This window comes from Brugia malayi, assembly GCF_000002995.4.
Source record: "Brugia malayi strain FR3 genome assembly, contig: Bm_v4_Chr1_scaffold_001, whole genome shotgun sequence".
In the NCBI taxonomy this organism is placed as follows: Eukaryota; Metazoa; Nematoda; class Chromadorea; order Rhabditida; family Onchocercidae; genus Brugia; species Brugia malayi.
In genome coordinates, this window is record NW_025062475.1 from 10899981 (window position 1) to 10921772 (window position 21792).

Below are 21792 nucleotides of genomic sequence, written 5' to 3' on the forward strand. Positions count from 1 at the left end.
CAAATTTCAACCACATATTTTGTCATTTAGTTTCAGCAAGTCATTCGTTGAAAAAAAAAAAAAAACTGTCAACAAATTTTTTGTTATTTTCAAAAAATTTGTAAAATTAATGGATGGATGATAATTTACTCCATCTTTTGTCTTTCTCTTCCTCTCTCTCTCTCTCTCTCTCTCGTTTCCTTTTTGTTACACAAGAAAAAAAAAAAGATGAAACCGTTTTATATCATTTATTATGTGAAAGAAACCAGTGATAAGTGATAATTCAGTGATAAGTGATAAATTCAATATTAAATTCATTTTGATAATATCACATTATATAGTAGTAAATATATGTGTACAAATGTGATTAAAACATATTTCTATCAAATTAATTTGATAAATTTCCAATAAGAGAGAAAGAAGAAAAAAAAGAGTTAAATTAGGAAAAATTACGATTCAAATTACTATTATTAGCATTTTTGATACTTTTATAATAAAAGGTTTCCATTTTCATAATTTTACATTATCTTTGATCATAGAAATTTCAATTTATGTAATATTCATCATTCTATGAGATTAATAATTTAAGTAAACAGATAAAAAAAAAAAGGGAAAGTTATTATATTTTGTTAAATTAATTAAATTTTTCATTGCTAATTGATAATACTAGAAAAAAGAAAATCTCGATGAAATAGAATTTTTAACAAATGGACGGTTTCTCTCTCTCTTTTTTTTTTTGCCTGAATCTTTCCAAAAAAATTTATCAGATTGTTTATGCTATCATATTGATAGCTTTATCATAATTCATAGCACGTAGCCATTAATTTTTAAAAATGTGCAACAACCTTGAATTGTCCTTTTTTTTCTACAAAATCAAAAAACCACTTTTTTATGTGCTTTTTTTCCATAAATTTCTACTTGATAGAGTGTATGTGTATGTGTGTGTGTTTGAGAAATAAAAAGTAAATATTTGAAAATATTATAATTTTAACTTTTTTCATCCCACGTGGCTAATGGCAATATTAAAAATTTTTAATGCTAATTTTTTTTTTTTTTTTGAAATTGAAATCTTTTACAAAACAAACTTAATTGTTATTTTTTTTTTCATTCATTTATTATTTTTTATTTGCTCCTCGACCAGGGACTAAATTGAAAAAAAAAAAGTTCGAAATCATCTATCTATGTAATTTGTTAAAAATGTGAGCAAAATATTTAAATGAATAAGAGTGAGAGTAAAAGGAATAGTTTAGATGCATATAATAGTAATTGTTCCTGATAACTTTTATCAGTGTTATCAGCGGCGCTAAACTTGAATGAAATGTAAGGAAACTTCTAGGTTAAACCACTTCATATCATTTCACATTCATTTGAAGATTTTCTTTTTTAAATAAATAACAAAATGAATAAATTGATAAGTTTCTAAAGGATTAGGAAGTTTTCGTTTATTGGATAAGTTTTTCTGTTTTGCAAGAATTTTTCTTTTTTTTTTTGATATGAAAATAGCAATGAAATTATAAAGAGCCAAGAATAATATTGAAAAGTATAACTTTAAGTAAATCATTTATCATTGATTTCTCAATTGCAATGCAACAAAAAATCTTCGAACAAATTATATTTTCAAAATGATTATTTGCGTTAAAAGAATTGTTAAGAATGATTAAACAAAAGTATCAAATTTTAAATAAATCATAAGAGAAAGAAAAGAAACTAAAAAAAAAAAAAGAACTAAATATATCAATTGATTGTTTTGTTTTCAAAGATCAAAATTATTATTGGAACTTTGATTTGCTTGAGCAACTATCAAAATGATAAAGATGAAGAAGCTAGAAGAGAGTGAAAATATGCCTCATATGACTATTTCAAATTTAGCTGAATTTTTTTTTTTTTTTTGACAAATAGTGAAATGGTAAACAAATTAAATTTAAAATTATTAATGAGTTGAAATGAAACGAAAATGAAAAAAAGAAAGAAAGAAGATATAGAACAGATGGGCGAGCAGATAATGAATGAGAAATATGCAAGAGGAAAGATTATAATTTTTAAAATTTTCCATCCTAATATTTTAATTGATTGGTATATTGTTAGGATCGGAGAATAATGAATAATCAATTTTGATGAATTGCAAAAGAAATGAGAAAAGAGAAATGACCAAAGGAAGTAGTAGTCTAGTAGTCAGTGTCATCGTTGTCATTGTCGTCGTGTCGTCATTGTCATTGTCATTGTCATCTCTGTTCATGGATTAAAGAGAGAAGAAAGAGAAAGAAAGGAAGGAACCTTTGTAGTTCATCGTTTTCTCCTTCATAAATAAAATTCAAAACAAAATTCAATATGTTCAACCATTAATCATTATTGTAAACCATTATTCTTCGTGCTTTCTTTATGTCAAATTTTTGATCTTATCATATTCATACGACATTGTAGCAATTCTCGTAAGCAAAGGGATTTGAAAATTAAAATTTAATTTCTTTTGGTTATATATAAATTTTTAATCAAATAATTGAGAACAGAGCTTTGTATTCTTAATTTAATTTAGGTTCATTCTATTTTTCATGAATGTAAATTGTTAAAGAGAGTGTACAAGAAAGAATGAATTTATTTAAAGGAGTAATTTTAAAATTAACGATTATCATGAAATTTCTATTTGTCATCCTTACTTTATTTTCTAGAAAGTATTCTACATATGAAAAAAAATAAATATGTTATTGAAGAATTCAGGAATTAAATAACTGGAAGCACAATTCTAATATTTATCAAATGTAATAGCACCTGTTCATATCCACAATGATCTTGCTACTCTTGATATTTGATAATTTCTCATTAAATTATGTAATTTGATAATCTTCTTATCAATTTCCATGTAATTTAAAGCTCTGCAAAAATTTCTTTTTTGATAACCACTTGTTATCTCTATTTTTCTTTACTTTTGCTAACGAATTTCTCATTTCATTAATTAATGAAATAATTCTCATAGCTTAACTTAAGTTCTGATTTTGAAAAACAATTTATGCATTCAATAAGCATCAAAAAATCTCAATTTTTGAAGAAATAACTTCTGAATTATTTGAATGATAGAAATTTTTAATACCACTTTGAATTCAAGCAAATAAAATAATATCAAATTTATCAATTTGTCCAGAAAATTTATAAAATAGCCATTACATTTTAGTATGAGTAATTATAAGAGGTCATTGTCAGCATAGCAATAACAATAACAGTTATTGTAAATAAAATTTGATGAAATTTGAGCAAAATGAAATAAACAGCAAATTGACATTTGACCTAGTAATTAGTCTTCGACTAATCAAATACTTTCTTAGGAAATATTTGTTGATAAAAAGAGTGAAATGAATTTTAATTGATAAGTTCGATAAGTCGATGAGTTCAGTTCCAAGTTTATTTAATTTCAAACAAATATCATTTCTTCAATTACTAATTTTCCTTTTTTATTTTCATTGTAGGTTAAAAAAGATTTTTTGAGCGAAAAAAATTTTACTAAAAATTTATTAGAAAAAAGTGTTAGTGATCGAATTGCAGTTATTTATGAAAGAATATCAAATTATTCAAATTTATTCATTCAGCTAGCAAAAATAGTCCAATAGGCTGATATAGTGACAAATGAAAAACTATGAAACGATGGTTTTAAATGATTGATGTTCGTTCGCTAACAAATATTCAATATTTAGCTAATTAAACTGTCACAGATTTATTATTTGAAATTTAATATCAATAAAATAGTAAATTGTCTTTTACATTCTTTTATATCATATACTAGCAATAAATAAAATAAATATTCCCAAACTAAATTCCAATATACAATTCGTTCGTTTTGTCATAGCTTGAACACTCACACGTACACGTACACGTACACGTAAATGCACAATTACACATACATGAATACACAAATATGTGTATTCATACCTTAATTTGAAGTTATCGTCAAAAAGTAAGAAGATTGTTGGTGCAGTTCGTTTCAAATATATTTCTAGAATTTAAATTTCAAACTTTAGAATCGTATTAGATCAAAAAAAAAGTTCACTAACTTTTTTAAAATCCCTTCTAAAGGTTTCAATTTTTATTTTGTTAGAATTTTGTTAAAATTTTCTGGAAGATTTTAGAATTTAAATTCCCCAAAAAACAAAAAATCATTCCCAATTTGGAATAAATATCAATTGTAACTTTTATTGAGTATTTCATTGAAATTCAATTTTAATTTCAAAATAGGTCACGAAACGAAATTTCGGGTACGGTTGTATGGTCGGATGTTGTAATGATTTTCTGTTTTAAGTGTGCGTACGCGTCTGTGTGCTTGGGTGTCTTCTTTTTTTTTCGGTACATGGTTTTGTGTTGAAATGCTATCCCGGATTCCGTGTTCGTTTCCGGATTCGAAATCCAGTAGTAACTTTTTAGAGTGAAAAACACGTAGCTGATTTTTTTTTTTTTTTTAAAGATGAATGGATCTGATGAACGAGAATGTGATGATACTCATCGACATGGACCTCCACAGACTTTGAAGATAGCTATTGGAAGATATCATAAACAGGTTAGGCTGTTCATTAATTTCACGTTAATTCACATCAATGAAACAGATTATCGAATCGATTCGCTAACATTCACATAGAGTTTCTTAATTAGAATAAATTTCCTCATCTTTTATGTTTTATGGTTAGTTGGAAGAAAATTTATATATTCTACCTTCAAAATTATTAATTGCCGTAATTAGAACAAATAATTCTAAATATTAACTTATTGTACTATTAGCTTGTCTAATAGTTTCTTCCTTTTTTACATTTTTGTTTTTGCAATTCTATATAATGAAAAGAATCATTTGAATATAATGCTATACTCTTTGCTAGTTTTTAATAAGAATATGTCTCATTTGCTCCAGAAAAAAAGTGTGATTGGGAAGAGATTTGTCGCGAAATTTGATAATTTCAATTAAGTGATTTAGGGGAGGGCTGTTAACTCTAAATTGTTTGTTGATACATATTATTTGCAGTTTTCTATTTGGTTGGATCTAGGTCGGAATTTATTCATTACTAGTCATAACTTCACTGAACTTAAAGTTCAAACTAGTTGAACTGAGGTCTCGTGTGGAGCTACCTAAACATATGGAAGAATCAATCCATATTTATATTTTTTTAAAAAGAAATAATTCGTTCATTTAAATCACCTAATTTATTGCAGTTACTAGTTGGTTGTGGACGATTATATTGTTCCAACGAGAACTGTGCATCATCCGGAAAACTGCCAAAGTTAACAAGTAATGAAGCTGCAGCCAAAGCGATTATCTGTTTACGAGATAAAGCACGATTATGCGAACCACTTCCAGGTAAATAACAATGATATAGCTATTTATTTCTCAGAAATTTCTGTTCTTAATTGATAGAAGAAATTTGTGAAAATAAGTAATTTTCTGTTTCTTGATAAGTTGAATCTAATATATTTTAATTCTCTATGTCATTGTTCATGAGTTATTACGAAAATCTGAGTTTATGAGTGCATTATTTTTATTGTTCCTGAATTTGCATACCATTCCTGGATTATCTTGAATGTTATAACCCATGCATGGTCTCCTTCTTCCCTCAGCATCAGATGCCTTCTCAGTTTACTTGTCAGCACATTTTAATGTCATTTATGCAAATTTAGGCTATTCTGTTCATATATTTTATTTGTTCCTTTTTCGTATCATTAACTATTTTGTTCTGAGTTGAAATTTCCAGAATTTTTGACAGTGAAAGCAACAGATCCACAGGAATCACTAAATGAAGAAACAGTGAAAAAATTGCTGGAGAAATGTCGAGCAAACGATGATTGGTATTGGATAAGAGCTTATCTGGAACGTTTATTAGGTAGTCGTATAGCGTTGCTGAGTTCATTCCGCAGTAGCAGTTTTCAGACACAACTAGATGGGGTATTTTTTGCTCTTATTCTATGAATAATGTTCTGTAAATATGTAGGAAAGTTAAAACATGCTATAAATATGAGGCATAATGAGAAGAGAATGAAAATCGAAATAGTAATATCAAAAGAAAGTGAAAATTTAAAATCTTAAATTATTTGACAAATGTCTTCCAACGTTGCAGAATGCAGTAGATTCTGGGATAATGGATACATCAATTGAACAACAATCAGTTTCACAACGGAAACGAAGAGCACAGGTCGATGTAAGTGGTACAGAGCAGCAGTTGGAAACCAAGACAGATACCTCTTCTATTACTGTTAGCTGTGGTAAATTGTTATTCAATGAGTTTAATTAAAACTCATCTAAAAACATATATATGCTAAAATTGCATATGTATCATAGGAGAAAAAGAAATGGAAGAAAAATTAGATCGAAAATATAGTCGTGGAGAAAGGACAAATAGTGAATTAGCATTGGATACAACTCAGTCTTCTCATTCAGATACTTCCACTGAAATGCCACTTTCTCGTGCATTGGCAAGTGAACTTACAAGGTATGTTCTGTTATAGCCATTACTTAATTGCTTGTTTTATGGTAGACTCAAATTGCCACAGAAATTAAAAAGAGACTAATTTGTAGTAAGAATTAGGTTTTTTGAAGTGAGAATTAGTTCTTGGAAAGAAAATTATTTTAAAGACCGAGAATGAAGAAAATATATTTATTTTCAGATCAGCATCTGATTCAAGTAGTATGCAGTATGCAAGCAGCGCATCGCAGAAGAATTCTAATTATTATGGATGGATGAATGAGGTAATTGAAAACAAAAATATGCGAATCGGTAGCTCCTTTGTTGTAGTAAAAAATCTTTCCCATTTCATGTTGTGTTTGTACTTCATATAATTGAAACTGATTTCTAATACTGCAGGAAAAAACTACACGATCAGTGGAAGAAATTTCAGAAGTCATTGCACAACTACGGGAAGGAAAGTAAGCATTATCTTCATAAATTGTTTGGTACTAAATCCCAGAAAATTTTCGGAACTCTCTCAAGTAATTAGAAGTTCTCTGAAATTCTTTGAAATAAGTTAATTGTATTAAGATCACCAACGGATATGGATGCAGCACGGCGTTGTTTTCGTTTGCTCTTCATCGAAACAACTGAGCACAAGAATTATTTAAATGCGGCAATGGGTGCAGTAGCTCAACTTTGTAGCATAATTGATTTCCAGGTAAAGATTCTGAAATGAATCTTATATTTCAGAATTTCATAGATCAAATGAGCTTGATTATCATTTCCACAAATTCTATAATATTCTCTTTCCGGTGATAAACCCTATGTCGCTTCTGAATATTTCTCTAAGTGCTAGAAAATCCCTGCTTCACAACTGTATATGTTTTTATTTTGAGCAATAAAAAACAATACTGAGTGACCATACTAATCTTTTCAGCTGCAATATGAACGAGCGTGGGAGCGTGATCCAGCTGGTGTTGTACACATTATATGTTTAATGTTCGAATTACCTTTCGTCCAGTGGCTTGAATTTATCGAAGTAGGCTTTACGCCACTATGTAAAATGTGTTCAAATTTATCAGAAGAAGGTCAAATGGCATTGGCATCAGTGTGGGCTAGTTTTGGATCCCAATGGATACAGGAACGTATTAACCTTATGCAACAGGTATCTTTTCTTGACTTTTGTTTTATCTAAAATTTCCATAAATTACCTATTTATGTTTTTTTTTTTTTTTTTTTCGGATGCCATTGATTATTCTTATTGCTATTGATGAACTTTTGGTGTCATGTTTCATTCTAGGCAATTACTCTTCGTGTCTTAACTGTGATTGATGCTGTTGGAAGCTTACCATTATTTACTGATCGAATTGAACCATTACCGGCTGCAATTCAGGCCTTATCTATATTGTACAAAGCAACTTTGATCAGATCCAGACGTGATATGATTCTGCCTTGGAGTATGCTTCATTTTTTGATCTTAAAAATTATTAAGTCAATGGTTTTGCTATATTTGGAATATATGTATCTCTGTTTTCGTGTATTTTTAATGTATTTTTCTCATTTTTGAAATTTCAGATAGTGTTGTGCGCAGTCTTATAGCTTTATTTTTCTAGCATTTCCATTTAGATATTACGACTAATGAAACGACGAGCGCGCATAATGCAGCCTTCTCAGCAGTGAATGCAGAAACTAGTGCGTTTTATTTCAAATAGTTTCTAGTCATTTCAACAATAATTTATCATATTTTGAGATTTTTATCATCTCTTATGACTAACAACATCCTATCGTTGATGTAAAAAGACATTAGCTACATGTAATTGAAGTCTTCCATAATGTTACTATCACTACTTATCGGTAATATCTCATTTTCCTCTTTCTTCACTGATTAATCAAATTGTTTTTTTATATTTTTATGTGGCAGAAATGCTTTGGTATATTTTTCATAAAAAAAGTATTACGAAGGGAGCAGGTTAATATGAATTTCCTTTAGTAACCACCTTGCGTATTTCTTTCTTCAATGGGAAGAAAAATTTCTATTGAAAATTCTTATACCTTCAGTAATTATTCACTATTCAGGTAATGGAACAAATTTACGAGCAAACAGGCGGCGAAATTTTTCATCATTTTTGGAGGCGTTTACTTATAGCGGTTCGCTTTCTACTTTATTTTGGCTACTTTCACAAAGAAATAATTATTACTGTTTGATCAATCTCACAGTTCTGAACCTTACCATTTATTTATGGTAATAAATGATAGTAACAAATGATTTCATTGATTTCGTATTGTGAGAAGGATTACTTCCCATTTACTGTCCTCATTTCACATAAGAAAACTTCATTTGCAGGTATTGAACTAGACGAAGAAGAAGAAATCCGATTAGCAAAAGGAGCACCGATTGATGCATGGGTAGTAACGAAAACTTGTTTGCCCTTAACAGAACTGATGAATTCAACACTAAGTGATAATATTTCAGTTCAGGATGATTTCGTTGCATATAAGGTTGTGTATTGCTACTTTAACATAAAATTTCTGATTTCAATCAAAATAAGATTTTTTTTTTTTCGACGTTAGTTCAGCGAATTCGATGTTAAGTGATATAGTTTTGGTGCGCCGAAGTTTTTTTCGTGACATGTTCCATGTTGTCTCATAATTTCAGATTACAAGCGAAGCGTTTTCTCATGTAAATTGAGTTTGCTAACGTCTAGCATAGCATCTTGACTTATTTAAAATTTTTGGGATATATTTACTGTATGTCTTCTGATTATTAAAATGTGACTTTACTTTACCACATTTTATGCATAAACAGAATTAATGAATTTTTTTAGTCTTTTGAGAACGGACATGCATTTTCGGTGATGCCTGAATATTCATTCATATTAACAACCGAAGTGAAACAGCGTTTTCTCTACCTAAATAATCGAATTCGTCAGAGAAGTGAACGTAGACAAGCATTGGCTGATGCTATAACATTCGGTGTCTCGATGGAACCATATTTGAAATTAAATGTTCGACGCGACAATATTATACGTGATGCTTTGGATAGTGTACGGTTTTTTCTTTAGTTTCCATCAAAGTTCATTATTTGATTTTTTTACACTCTTTTTTTTTTGGAAGATAGTCTTGAGTAACATTATAGGTCTTACTTATTCAGTGTTTGCGATAATGTTACTAACCACATCATCTTGCGGATGTTCAGTTTTATGAAGTTGGTTGATCAGTTGATGTATTACTTACGAATTTTGTAGACTGATCCTCTCAGTCACCGTTTGACAATTTTAATGCTTTATCATTGTGCTATTTCTAGCTTGCTGCAATTGCAATAGATAATTCAGCTAACTTCAAGAAGCAGCTTCGGATTCAGTTTGATGGTGAACAAGCTGTAGACGAAGGAGGTGTATCGAAAGAGTTCTATCAGCTAATAACTGACGAACTGTTTTGTCCAGATTACGGTTCGTTTCGCAATTTTTTTTTTCCTTTTTTTAGATATTAAATGATATGCACAGAAGCAAATAATTTAATATTATTTTGTTATGTTTATTTGTTGTTTTGTAACAGTATGTTGCTTAAATTTGCTTATCTATGGAACGAACTCCTTATTTATATCTCTATTTTGGTACTACTCGTGGTGTTTTGCTTCAGTTCATCATTATTTTAGGAATGTTTATTTTAAATGAAAAAACGGGTTTATATTGGTTCAATTCCCAGTGCAACTTTTGTGATGATGAATTCGGACTAATTGGATTATTATTTGGACTAGCCATATACAACAACATCCTTATTGATGTGCGCTTTCCGACATTAGTCTATGTGAAATTACTCGCAAGACCTGCTGTTTTTGACGAACTTGCTCAAATTGATTCTGTAAGTCTTTTTAGGTGCTCCCAATTGCTTGGTTTTATTTTAAAATGCTTCATGAGTTTTTCTAAATTCGTAATTATAATGCTTTGCTTTGCTTTGCAGTTGCAGATTCGTTTTTTAGGAATTGTACAGTGGATTACGACAATTGCTTGAATGTAATGATGATGTAGAAAACATTTACAATTATACATTTCAAATTTCATATAAAGATGTTTATGGCTGCAGTCATGATGAAGAGCTAATACCAAATGGTGCAAATATACCAGTAACACTTGCTAATAAAAAGGTTATTTAATCTTATCTTTCTGATTTTTATTTAAAATAGTCTGCGAATGTTGTACTGATTAATGTTCGAGGTTTGTCATTATTTAAATCGATAATTTTTTTTAAGGGATATTTTGTAGTATTACTGTGTAAAGTATTCTGAATAATTTTTGACCATTATTTTCTAGGTTACTTTATGCATTTCGTATGTTTTAATTGCTTTAGGTAATAAACTTGTGGAGTCTTATCGCACATACTGACAACTAATACGCCTAGTTTCAAACTGTAAGGTCAACCTCAGTATTATTCAGGGCGTTTTTTTTTTTTTCAGAAATTTGTGGCTTGTTATGCTGATTTCTTATTAAATCGTTCGGTGAAACGGCAATTTGATGCTTTTAGTATGGGTTTTAATAAAGTAGTTAACCGTGGATTGTTGAGGAGATTATTTATGCCTGATGAAGTCGAACAGTTAGTTTGTGGTGTACTTGTAAGTTTCTTGCTTTTTTCCTTCTTTTACTTGACATGGAAATTCGAAAGTTCAAAGTCCTTTTTTTATACACTGTTGTGTACATAGATCTTCAATATTAGAAAACATTTATTGTTCTTTTTAGATTGAGAAAGAATTACTTTGTGTGTTAAGTCTTATACATATCTAAATTTTCTGATGTTTCCTGCAGAAAATGTTTTAGGATTTGGATTTCGATATACTAGCACAATGTACAAAATATCAAAACGGTTTTACTGAAACCAGTCAAACAATAAAGGTTGGTATTATGATAACACTTCAAAGTGTGACTGAATGATTTTAGTTTTTACATGGTTGTTTAGTTCATATTTATGAATTAATGAACTTTTTTTTTTCAGGATTTCTGGGCAGTGGCGAAGGCAATGAACACGGAAGAAAAGAAAATGTTGCTTCAATTCATCACGGGTTCCGATAGGGTCCCTGTAGGAGGCTTAGCAAAATTAGAAGTTATTATTGCTCGAAATGGTGATAATAAGGAAAGGTCTGTTTTAATGTTTAGAAATATTTTAGTTTTTTTTTTTTATGACATTATAACTTAATGATATCCTATCCAGCTATTCCACTTGGTGCTACGAATTTCACTTATTACTACTATTATTGGTCTTATGAATACTGAAATAATCTTAAAACTTGTAGTTCGGAACTTTTACATCTTTCAACGATCCGCTCAAATTGTATATTTTTTTCAAGATTTGGAAATAATTTCAGACTGCCAACAGCTCATACCTGCTACAACGTGATGTTATTGCCCGATTATGGTGATCTTGAGATAACAAGAGAGCGTATTTCCAAAGCAATTAGCTATAGTCGTGGATTTGGTTTGCAGTAAGGTAATTCTCTTAATTTTTTTTTCTTTGTTTTTATTTCTCTGATCTTGAAATAAAAGTGAAATCTGTGGTTCAAAGCTGGTTTTTACTGCTTTTTCAAAGTCTTCTAAATTTGATTGTCGTTTCAGGAGTTTTTTAGCTGAAAAGGAGCATAGCCTACTAACCACATAACTAATATTATCAGTGTTATGGATGCTTTAGAACTATGAAAAATCCCGAAATATATCCATAATAGGAATCACCATTCAGCATTTTTGTATATAGTATTGTTCTGCGGTTTTCCTGCAAAACTGCAGTTTTATTTATGAAAATAAACTATGGTGCCTTTTTTCTTTTCAAGTCATTGAAAAGCTTTAGAATCATTAGTTTTATTGTAATTTTAGGTTTTTTTTTTTTTTTTCTTTTTTTTTTTTTGTGCTAACCCTTCTTTTATGATTATGTTTGGAGCAAAAGTCGTTACTTTCTCGAACTCATTTCTTTTATTCAGGATAGGAGTAATTTCTAATTTATTGGATTTTTTTTTCTTATGCTCAAAAGGATGAAATGAATTGAAGAGTAAAAATGATTTCTAGATGATGCATTTCTTAAGGAAACAATAATTTTTATTGCATTGCCAAGTTGTATTTATTTGTATATCCCATTGTATATTCCACTGATAGACTTCCAAATGTTAATAAGAAATATGCTAACGTGTAGAAAGTGATCGGGGACTATTTTTTCTATTAAGGCTAAAACATTTTCAAAAGTTCCACCAATTAAATTTTTTGATGCTAAAATCTTTTATATGCCGTCCGTTTTGTATAAAATTGCTCCAGATTCAATTTTTAACTGATTTTTTTTTCGAAATGGACTAATTTATTTTGAAACAAATTAAAATAATTGTATTAATAAAAGTAATTTTATGCGTCTTAATCTGTATTACAGTTTTTCATCGCGGTAAAAGTTTGAAGTTATACTGCTGTGAAAAGTTATGATCATTCAAGTCACCAAGTTTAATCGTAACAGCAATAAAGAAGTTCAAAAACAAGGGCTCGGTAATGAAGACTTTGGAAAAAAAAAGAAGTCGAGCATTTATTGAAATCGACAAAAATTTCAATGCTCGATAAAGCAAGAAATAGTACTGACATATTCTGAAATTAAAAAGTTAATAATCTCGCCGAAAGAGTAATAAACCATTCCGAAACATAATTTTCAGTGGCAAACAAAACGAGAAACTTTTACTTCAATGTCTTAGATTATAACACTTGCAGAAATGGAACAATCAAAATTCCTCCTATCGATAGTGGTAGTTTATAGGTTTATATTTTTTAAATTACAATCCTACAATTCATATATTTTTTTCCAACAATTAAGTGAAATATTATTTAAATTTTATCACTTGTCAAGGGGTTTTGTTTTAATATTTCTTTCTCAAATGTATGATACAATATGGGGAACTCTTTAGCTGATAATTTTTATGAATAAAATGACTACTTTTTTTTTTAAATTTAAATTAACTGAAAAAAAAATAGTTAAGAATGATCTAGGTATAAGATGAATCTATGATATATTATTCATCCATTAATAAATTAATATTATTCATTTATATGTGTTCCCTAGAATTGATGAGATATAGTATTTAAGAATAAACTGTAAAAAACAAGGGAAAAAATTTCGTATCAAAATATAAATTTTGAAAAATTTTATAACTCTACCAAACTTAGTGACTAATATGCTAACCTTTGACCTTTGAGAATGATGGACAATTTAAAGCATTATTTTAACCATATGTCATTGCAAGGATATGAATTGCATTCGATAATTGTGACAAAACTGAGAAAATATATAACAAAAGAACATTTCATTTCAATTTTTTACGAAAGTGAAGAAGAGAGGGAGAGAGAGGGGGAGAGAGAGAGAGAGAAAAGAAGGAAAAAAGGGAAAGACTTTAACATAATTTGCAAGTTTTGGCACATAATGTTTTCATGAGTATAAATAAAGCCTGAGAATGACATCGATCCTGGGTCATCCAGCATGAAGTTATGCGATCCTTACAATCTACAAAAGAAATTAATTATTTCAATTATTGCTTAATTTAATCTTTTTTTTCTTTTACCCATTTTATTATCAGAAATTAGCTTTAAATAAGTAATAAACATAGTCAATAATTACTTTTAAGTTCCATTTTTCCAGAAAATTCGTCAACATAATGATGATCATCCACAGGTGGCATTTCATATTGTTTAAGTGATGGTGCATAAATCATTGAACTCTACAAAAAATTTTAATTCTTCTTTAAAATAATTTTGAAAAAAAAATTCCTAATTCATATTTTATAAGATAAAATGCTAATTTTAGGATGGAATTTATAGAAATTTACTTCATTTTTTAAATAATTTAGTATTCATTTAATAATTGTCTTTAGTCTTTGCTTAGATATGCAAAACAAACTTTGAAATGTAACAAAATATGAAATGAGAATTTAGCGCCCGTATCAATTCAACTTTTTCCGCTTCCCTCCAGTGACACCATCATTGGTAGAAGAATGATACTATTTATGTTAAATGTAATCACAGTATCATTAACAAATAAATGATTTTAAATTCGATGTATTTCATTTCAGCCACCAAATGAAATAATACCTGAGCTCTTGGATGCAATGAATTGAAATATGACTCAGAACATCCGTACATTCGATTAATTTTTGCTAAATCAATCTCACTAAAATCTTTCGCATTACCAATTGTTGATGCAAATCCTACAAAATTATCATTTTACTATTAATATTATTATTATTGTTATTGTTATTATTATCATTATTGTCATTATTATTATCATTACTACTATCACTCTCACTATTATCATTATTGTTATTATTATTACTGTCACTATTGTTGTTATTGTTATTATTATTAATATTATAATTATTATCAGTATTATTATTGTCATATCATTATTATTGTTAATATTATCACTATTATTGTTATTTGTTACTATTATTAATTGTTATTGTTGTGATAACAGAAAGTTGCTATTTTTAAATGGAAAGCATATTACTTGTAAGAAAGCTAACAATATTGAAGCTCATATTAAAGCTTCGATTTATCTTATTCCATTTTAATTCATACAATTCATAATAAATAATAATTTCATTAGATTGTTTATTAATTAAATGATTGTATTATTACCAAATTTTATTATCAAAAATTTCCGCCATACAAATCCAGGCGGAAAAGAGGAAATCTCTTTGAAAGTGTGAATAGGAAGGTATTATTTTGAATGAAAAGAATAAATTAAAATGGAATAAGATAGATCGAAGCTTTAATATGAGAAAAGATTTATTTACATATGTAAAATTATGAATTGAGAAAACTGTCTCAAATTTACTCATTTCACTGATTTCCAATTATATTTTTCATTTTTAATTTATACGAATTATTTCAAATTCTCATACAATAATTTTGTTTTTTAAGAACAAAAAAAATTTGATTACCTTTTTGTTTTGGAAGCATTGTTGGAAAGCCATTCTTACTAAATGCTAAACTATCATAATGCAAGATAGAACGATAATCATATGGCTGTCCATAATATGAAGTTTTCGTTAAATCAACTTTCCCAAATTGATCAATTGCTGCTTCAAAATTAATCAAACAATTAATTTTTTATTAAAATAATAAATGAGATTAGTTATTATTTAATAATACAAAATTGATATGATTTTACTATACAAATAACAGTTAGTATTTGTTTCTGTTTTAAAAAAATAATCGATGTTAGCATTATTGTCGTCGTTATTATAATTGAGCACTAAATAGACAAAAAAAAAATTAATTCTTATCTAAAAAAATTAATTCCTGTGATATTCAATCTAAAAAATTTCTGTGATATTCAATGATTATCTAATAATATAAAATGATATGTATTTAATTATTAAATAATCATTCGTACGATAAAATTTATGAAAAAGAAAGCATTAAAGAGCTAACGAACACTTATAATAATTAACAATTATTTTAACAATTTTTACATTATATATTTGAGTGAATTTCTAAAATAAATGGTTAGAAATTATAAAAAATTGAGTGTTTACTAATTATTAAGAGATGAAAATCAAATATTATGAGTTAATTAAAAGTGACAAAGCTTAGTGACACATACTGCGATCGATATTCTTCCAAAAAATATTAATGTAGTCGTCACGATCCCATCGTTCTGTATATCAAAAAAATAAAAAAAATAAAATAATAGTAATAATTCATTTAATTATTGGATTGAAAAAAAAGTGTTGTTTATATTTCTGTCAAATCTAAAATGAAAATAGGCTTTTTTTAAATTGTAAAAGGAAATTAAAAAAAAAAAAAAACTTTACGTTTTTACACAATATTTTCAAATTTGGACAATGTAATTGAAATTATTATTATTTTTTATTAACATTTGCTATTAGGCTTAATTGTTATAGTGATAATTAGTATTTTTAATATCCTTAACAGTAGTCTTCTCTTAATGATATCATTTTGGTGTCAATCTTCAAAATTTAATTTTCATAAATCAATAACTCAATTTTTCAATTTCACCTGTTGGTCACATTGGATATTTTAAATTTCTTTCTATTAGCATAAAGCTTTTTCATAAAAAATATTAGCTCCAACTTAAGATTATTTAATTATTTCTATATTTTTTTAATTGAAATGAGCAAGTTTAATTTGATGCATGAATACTTCACTCTTTTACTGTTTTATTAATTTTGCCATTTATATAATATTTTCAGATAATTTTCCGGATATGAAACAATCCATTTGAATTAGTCAATTGAACTTCTTGAAATTTGAACTGGATGATTTTCCGGAAATGAAACAATCCATTTGGATTAGTCAGTTTTAAACTTTTTGAGTTTTTTTTTTTTGAGATTTGAATTAGATGATTTTCCGGAAATGAAACAATCCCTTTGAAAATTTTGAATTAGTTAAACTTTTTGCAAATAATATTGGATAGCTAACCGTGTTCATGGTAGAATCCAACAACATGCATCATTTCATGAATAATTGTTGTATACTCTAAACAACCGTCATCGAGCGATAACACTTGAACACCATTTGTTCGTCCAACTTCCGAAAAGCATCTAAAAATTTCAAAAAAAAAATTATTTTATTTTTCTTATCATTTTATTATTTCATTTTATAACTAATTTTACTAATTAATAATCTTGTCAAATACTATCTTTGTTGTGTTGTGTCTTTTTTTTTTTTTTTGAACAATTTTGATTTAATATATCATAAATGATGGGAAATTTTATCAAATAATGAAATAATTAAAATGAATTAACATTCAGTTTGATAACCAATGCTGTATTTAGAAATTGGAATTTAAATTTTAAAAAATTTTCAATTCCTATAATAAAGGTTTTAATTAGATAAGTATGATTGAAAAATTTTTCAACTAATACTATAATAATTTTATTTTTTGTAAAAAATTTTGAAAAACATACCCATCAACTTTACCGATGAAAAGATAATCTCCTTCATATGGAGAACGAGGTACAAATCGAAGACATGTTTTATCATGATACTGCAAAAAAAAAAAAATAAAAAATAAAATAATAAGTAAGCACTTAACACTTTTTAATAAGCATTAAAAAATATCAAATTGCTTATTAGTAAAAAATTTATATATATATATATATATTCTATAACAATAAAAAAGTATCTAAAAAAATATTAATTATTCTAAAATCAAAGAAAAAAAAGAATTACTTTTGTAATTTATCAATTTTTAGAATTAAAACATAAATTTTTGCTATGAAATTATGAATTGACACTATTTGAGCTGAGAATTATTTTTAAAAAAATCCATTTTGATTGTTAATAATTTCACATTTGCGCTCAATATATGTTGAGAATATTTTGGTTGTGATAGATGTATCACTTAATTTCATTTTTTCTTTTCAAATTTCAATTATTTAATTAAAATTACCTGCTTGATAGCTCTAGCTAATAATGCTCGTTCTAAATTTGTATAATGCGGTGATATCGAATATGGTATTTTACCGCCAGGCCATAATTTTGCTGGTTTATTAATACCATTTCGACGAAATCTTCTTTTGGAAGCAATTGGACCACGTATATCAGATCGATGTTTATTTACCTCCTCAAGCGAAAGAGCATTCGGATTATATAATTCGTCTGTGAAGCAAAGGAAATTTTTGATTTTTTTTTTTTTTTTCAATTATATTAAAAATATTTTGAAATTAAATAGTAATTCATTTTAATGTATAATTATCTTTGTGGAAAATTAACTTTTTGTTATTATTAAAATTCGAATATTTCACTATGATAAAGTAAAATATTTTATCGCAAATTTGCTAGTTTTTTCGTTTTTTGTTCTTCAATGAAAACAATAATCAAAATTTAGACAATAAAATACCTTTTGTTAGCAATTTAGCATTTTCAAAATCAAATTCTGTTAGTGCAGTTGATTCTAATACATATGCATCAATATCTAAATTATAAGCAATGAATTAGATTTCAAACTTTCAAATTTATTAAAATTTAAGTAAACACACGAATGAAATAATTTTTACTCATTTCCTCTATTAAACTCTTTTTTAATGCAAACAATTGTAAACTGTAACTCTGCTCACATCAAATTTTACACTTTCTAATATAAGTACAACATATAAATATTATAAGTACAATATTCTAATATAAGTATCTATTACTATTACAATAATGTTTTTTACAATAAGTAATGATGCATGATAATTTAAATGTAAACTAAATAATAATAGTAATTTTAACATATGATAAACTAAAAAAGAAACAAACCTGTTAAACATGAAATAAATAATTCTAATACCATAAATAAATTTCCTATACTGAACATTATTTCCTCACAAAGGAGGAATCACTGAAGCTAAATGCTCCCAAAAATTAAAACCTAAAATTATAATTATAATTATAGCAGAAAAATATCTGAATAAAATTTAATTTATTTTCATTATAATTAGTGCTATGCAATTTTAACATAATTTCACTACTGCTTTTTTTTTTTTTTTTGCTATGGCAATTTGCATTAGAATGAATTAAATTTTATAATAAAATTTAAAAAAAAAAAAAAAAACTATAATAAACAATTTTGTATGAATGAACAATGATAGTTGTGATTATATATGAAGAATGAATTTATAATTTAATTACTTGGGAAATGAATGTAATTTGTGCTAATGATATAACTATAAATCGAACTGGTTTACGAGTAAACCAAATTCTCAATGGAACATTAACAATGCTTCGCTCAATTAGTTAAATTTACATTTACAATTAAGAGATAAAGTGAAATAAAGAAAGAAAGAAAGAACATATTTATAACAAAAAGAATTAATTAAAACCAAAAAAAGAATTGAAATTTTGACAAAAGTAAGCATTAAATGAATTATAATTATTAAAAACTTTCTTCAATACTTATTTAATGATAGATAATTTATTAACTCTTCTGAATATACTCAAATGATCATTTGCATATTTCACAAAATGTATTTTATTCCATTAGTTACTTTATTGTATTTCATTTCTAATTAGATATAATTCTTTAAAAAAAAAAAAAAAAAAGTATAAAATTTTAACAGGAATAACTGAGGTAATATTGTTATTTGTAGCAAAATTTAATCTTATATTATTATCGGTTCAAATTCTTTTTGCAATTTAAAGTGATAAAAATTTTTTTGAGAATTTTTTTCCATTAATTATAAGTTGAAAAATATTTTATCATATAGTTTTAGGCATTTTTTTAAAATTATTTCCATATAACTTAAAAATAAAAGAAAATTATTTGTAATTAATAATCAAAAAATTTAAGTAATAATTAAAATGTTAAATTTATTTTTCACAAAATTTATTTCATTTGTAAGAGATATTTATGATAAAAAGATGCACATAAATCGTAAAATATATTAAAAAGCATTTTATCAAATGACAAAACTGTTTGCAACCTGAAATTAATAAAGCTTTCAAAATGGAAGAATTTTTGAACCATATAAAAGAAATTTTCAAATAAAATCCGGTTTGATATGTTTGAGAAAGATATTGATGAACCCGTTGATCATTACAACCGTATTAATACGATCAGTAAATTGCTTCTCAATCGTATTTCCAATTTAAAACCGGCTATGCTATCTACATATCAAATGAATTGTTCAAGAATAAAAACAAAATATATGAAATGAAGATAGTTTATGCATGGGATAATACCACAGAAATGATAAAAATCATTGAATTATAAAAGATGTAATCATTTATGAATGTAAACAATCATCTCATTATTGTTAATCAAACCTGTTCTAAACTTATTACATGATATATCCGGAAGCGATAATAGTAATAATAATAATAACTAAAGCTAATAGAAAATTGAAACAGGAAATAGTCGTTTTTTTTTTTTTTTTTTGGTGACAAAATTGTTATTAGCGATGTTGGTGACAATTTGTATTCCTTGTGTTTGTTTAGATTAATATAGATTTAGTATTTATAGTAATAAAGATTGCCATTTATCGATTGATCGCGATCAGATCGATACATGCAACAATTTGATCAGGCAACTATTCACTTCATAATTTGTTTCGTTGACTTTGCAACACGCTGATAGAAAATTATTTTGATATTGACGAACTCAACGTATGTTTAGCTATACATTTCTTTTACGTTAGAATGCATGACGTAACGTAGGTATTAATTTACGTAAGTGTTAATTTTATCAAAATTACTATATGAAAGTTGTAGTAAAATCAAATGAATAGAATAACTTTTAGCGATTATTTTTAGACTAAAAAGCAAGTATAAGCAATAATTTGTTCTAAATATTTTGACAACTTCTTATCAGAAATAATTTAATGATAATAACAAATGTTATAATAGCTATTATCAATAAGTTTATCGCAGTTTTATAATTAGTTTGACAAGAATTTCAAATATTTTAAGAAAAAAAAAGTGTAACAAACAATTTTAATTACAAAATATTATTAATAAACTGTGGCATTTGTTTGCAAAAAAAAAAAAAAAAAACGAATAGCGAATATTTTCATCAAAAAGATTTAATTTTTAAAATATTATGACCATTTTAATACTGGTTTTATCACTCTTTTTTTTTTTTTTTTGAAAGCCATCAAGTGGTACTAAATCGATTATGTGAAAATTTTTCTATTTTTAAGAAAAATTTCACTGTTTCATTAGAGCTATTTAATTTTTGCACAAAGAAAAACTTTTACGCTTTTCTAATTTCAATTTTTAGTAGGAACAAAATTTGTTGTCAATTTCAAAGGACGACGAAAAGAGCGAATTAGAAAAAAAAAATTTTTTGAAAATCAAAAATTTTTAATTCATTTTCTTTTCTTAATGAAATTAATTAATCTATTGGTATCGCTTCAGTCTTGCATTGCAATACAAAATTGCTAAATTTAATAAAATTGAATTTTGATGATTTAATTATGCAATGAAATGGAATATTACTTTAATAAACTGCTTGTTGAAATTTCAATTAGCTTCGCTATTTGTTAAAACTGAATTATGTATAAATTAGGAGTAAAACATGAAATAAGATTGTATATAAATTAGTTTTGCATGAATGTATGAAAAATAATATAAATGATAGCTTAATTTTTATAGAAAAGTGCAATTTTTTTTCTAATTTCAAAGTTTTTTTTGATTTTTTTGATTTTTTAGATAATTTTTAATTTTATATCATTTGTTTGTTTGTTTGTTTTTTTTTTTTTTGAATTAATTTCATATCTTTCATGATACCTCCATTGATGTTAGAGCATTAGCGGCAACTGATCATATCATCATTTGTTAATTATCCTAATGAATTATAGCTAAAGTATATCTGAAAGGATGTGCAGTAATTCTAAAAATAAGTAAATATTAGAGGTTAAGATAAAAAAAAAGGAAATGAAAGTTAT

General features: G+C 26.5%; 2 protein-coding genes across 2 annotated transcripts; one reads left to right on the plus strand and one right to left on the minus strand.

Annotated features, from left to right (window-relative positions):
• Positions 1-4426: 4426 nt before the first annotated feature.
• Positions 4427-11869, plus strand: Bm8119 (ubiquitin-protein ligase E3A, putative; the record flags this gene model as incomplete). The annotated part of the gene is made up of 21 exons (XM_043077459.1): positions 4427-4519; positions 5164-5308; positions 5700-5890; positions 6063-6207; positions 6284-6434; positions 6610-6691; positions 6807-6868; positions 6981-7110; positions 7330-7557; positions 7693-7849; positions 8019-8084; positions 8469-8540; positions 8737-8891; positions 9218-9436; positions 9697-9841; positions 10048-10253; positions 10372-10536; positions 10846-11001; positions 11204-11278; positions 11379-11521; positions 11749-11869. 21 exons carry the CDS (start codon positions 4427-4429, stop codon positions 11867-11869), a joined length of 2907 nt encoding a protein of 968 aa, XP_042933393.1.
• Positions 11870-13794: 1925 nt separating this feature from the next.
• On the minus strand, positions 13795-18701 carry Bma-nas-7 (Nematode astacin protease 7, putative; the record flags this gene model as incomplete). Its single annotated transcript, XM_043077460.1, has 10 exons — positions 13795-13904; positions 14019-14118; positions 14489-14604; positions 15340-15480; positions 16005-16058; positions 16844-16965; positions 17332-17411; positions 17817-18025; positions 18267-18341; positions 18668-18701. The coding sequence occupies 10 exons, from the start codon at positions 18699-18701 to the stop codon at positions 13795-13797; spliced, it is 1041 nt and encodes a 346-aa protein (XP_042933394.1).
• Between the last annotated feature and the right edge of the window lie 3091 nt (positions 18702-21792).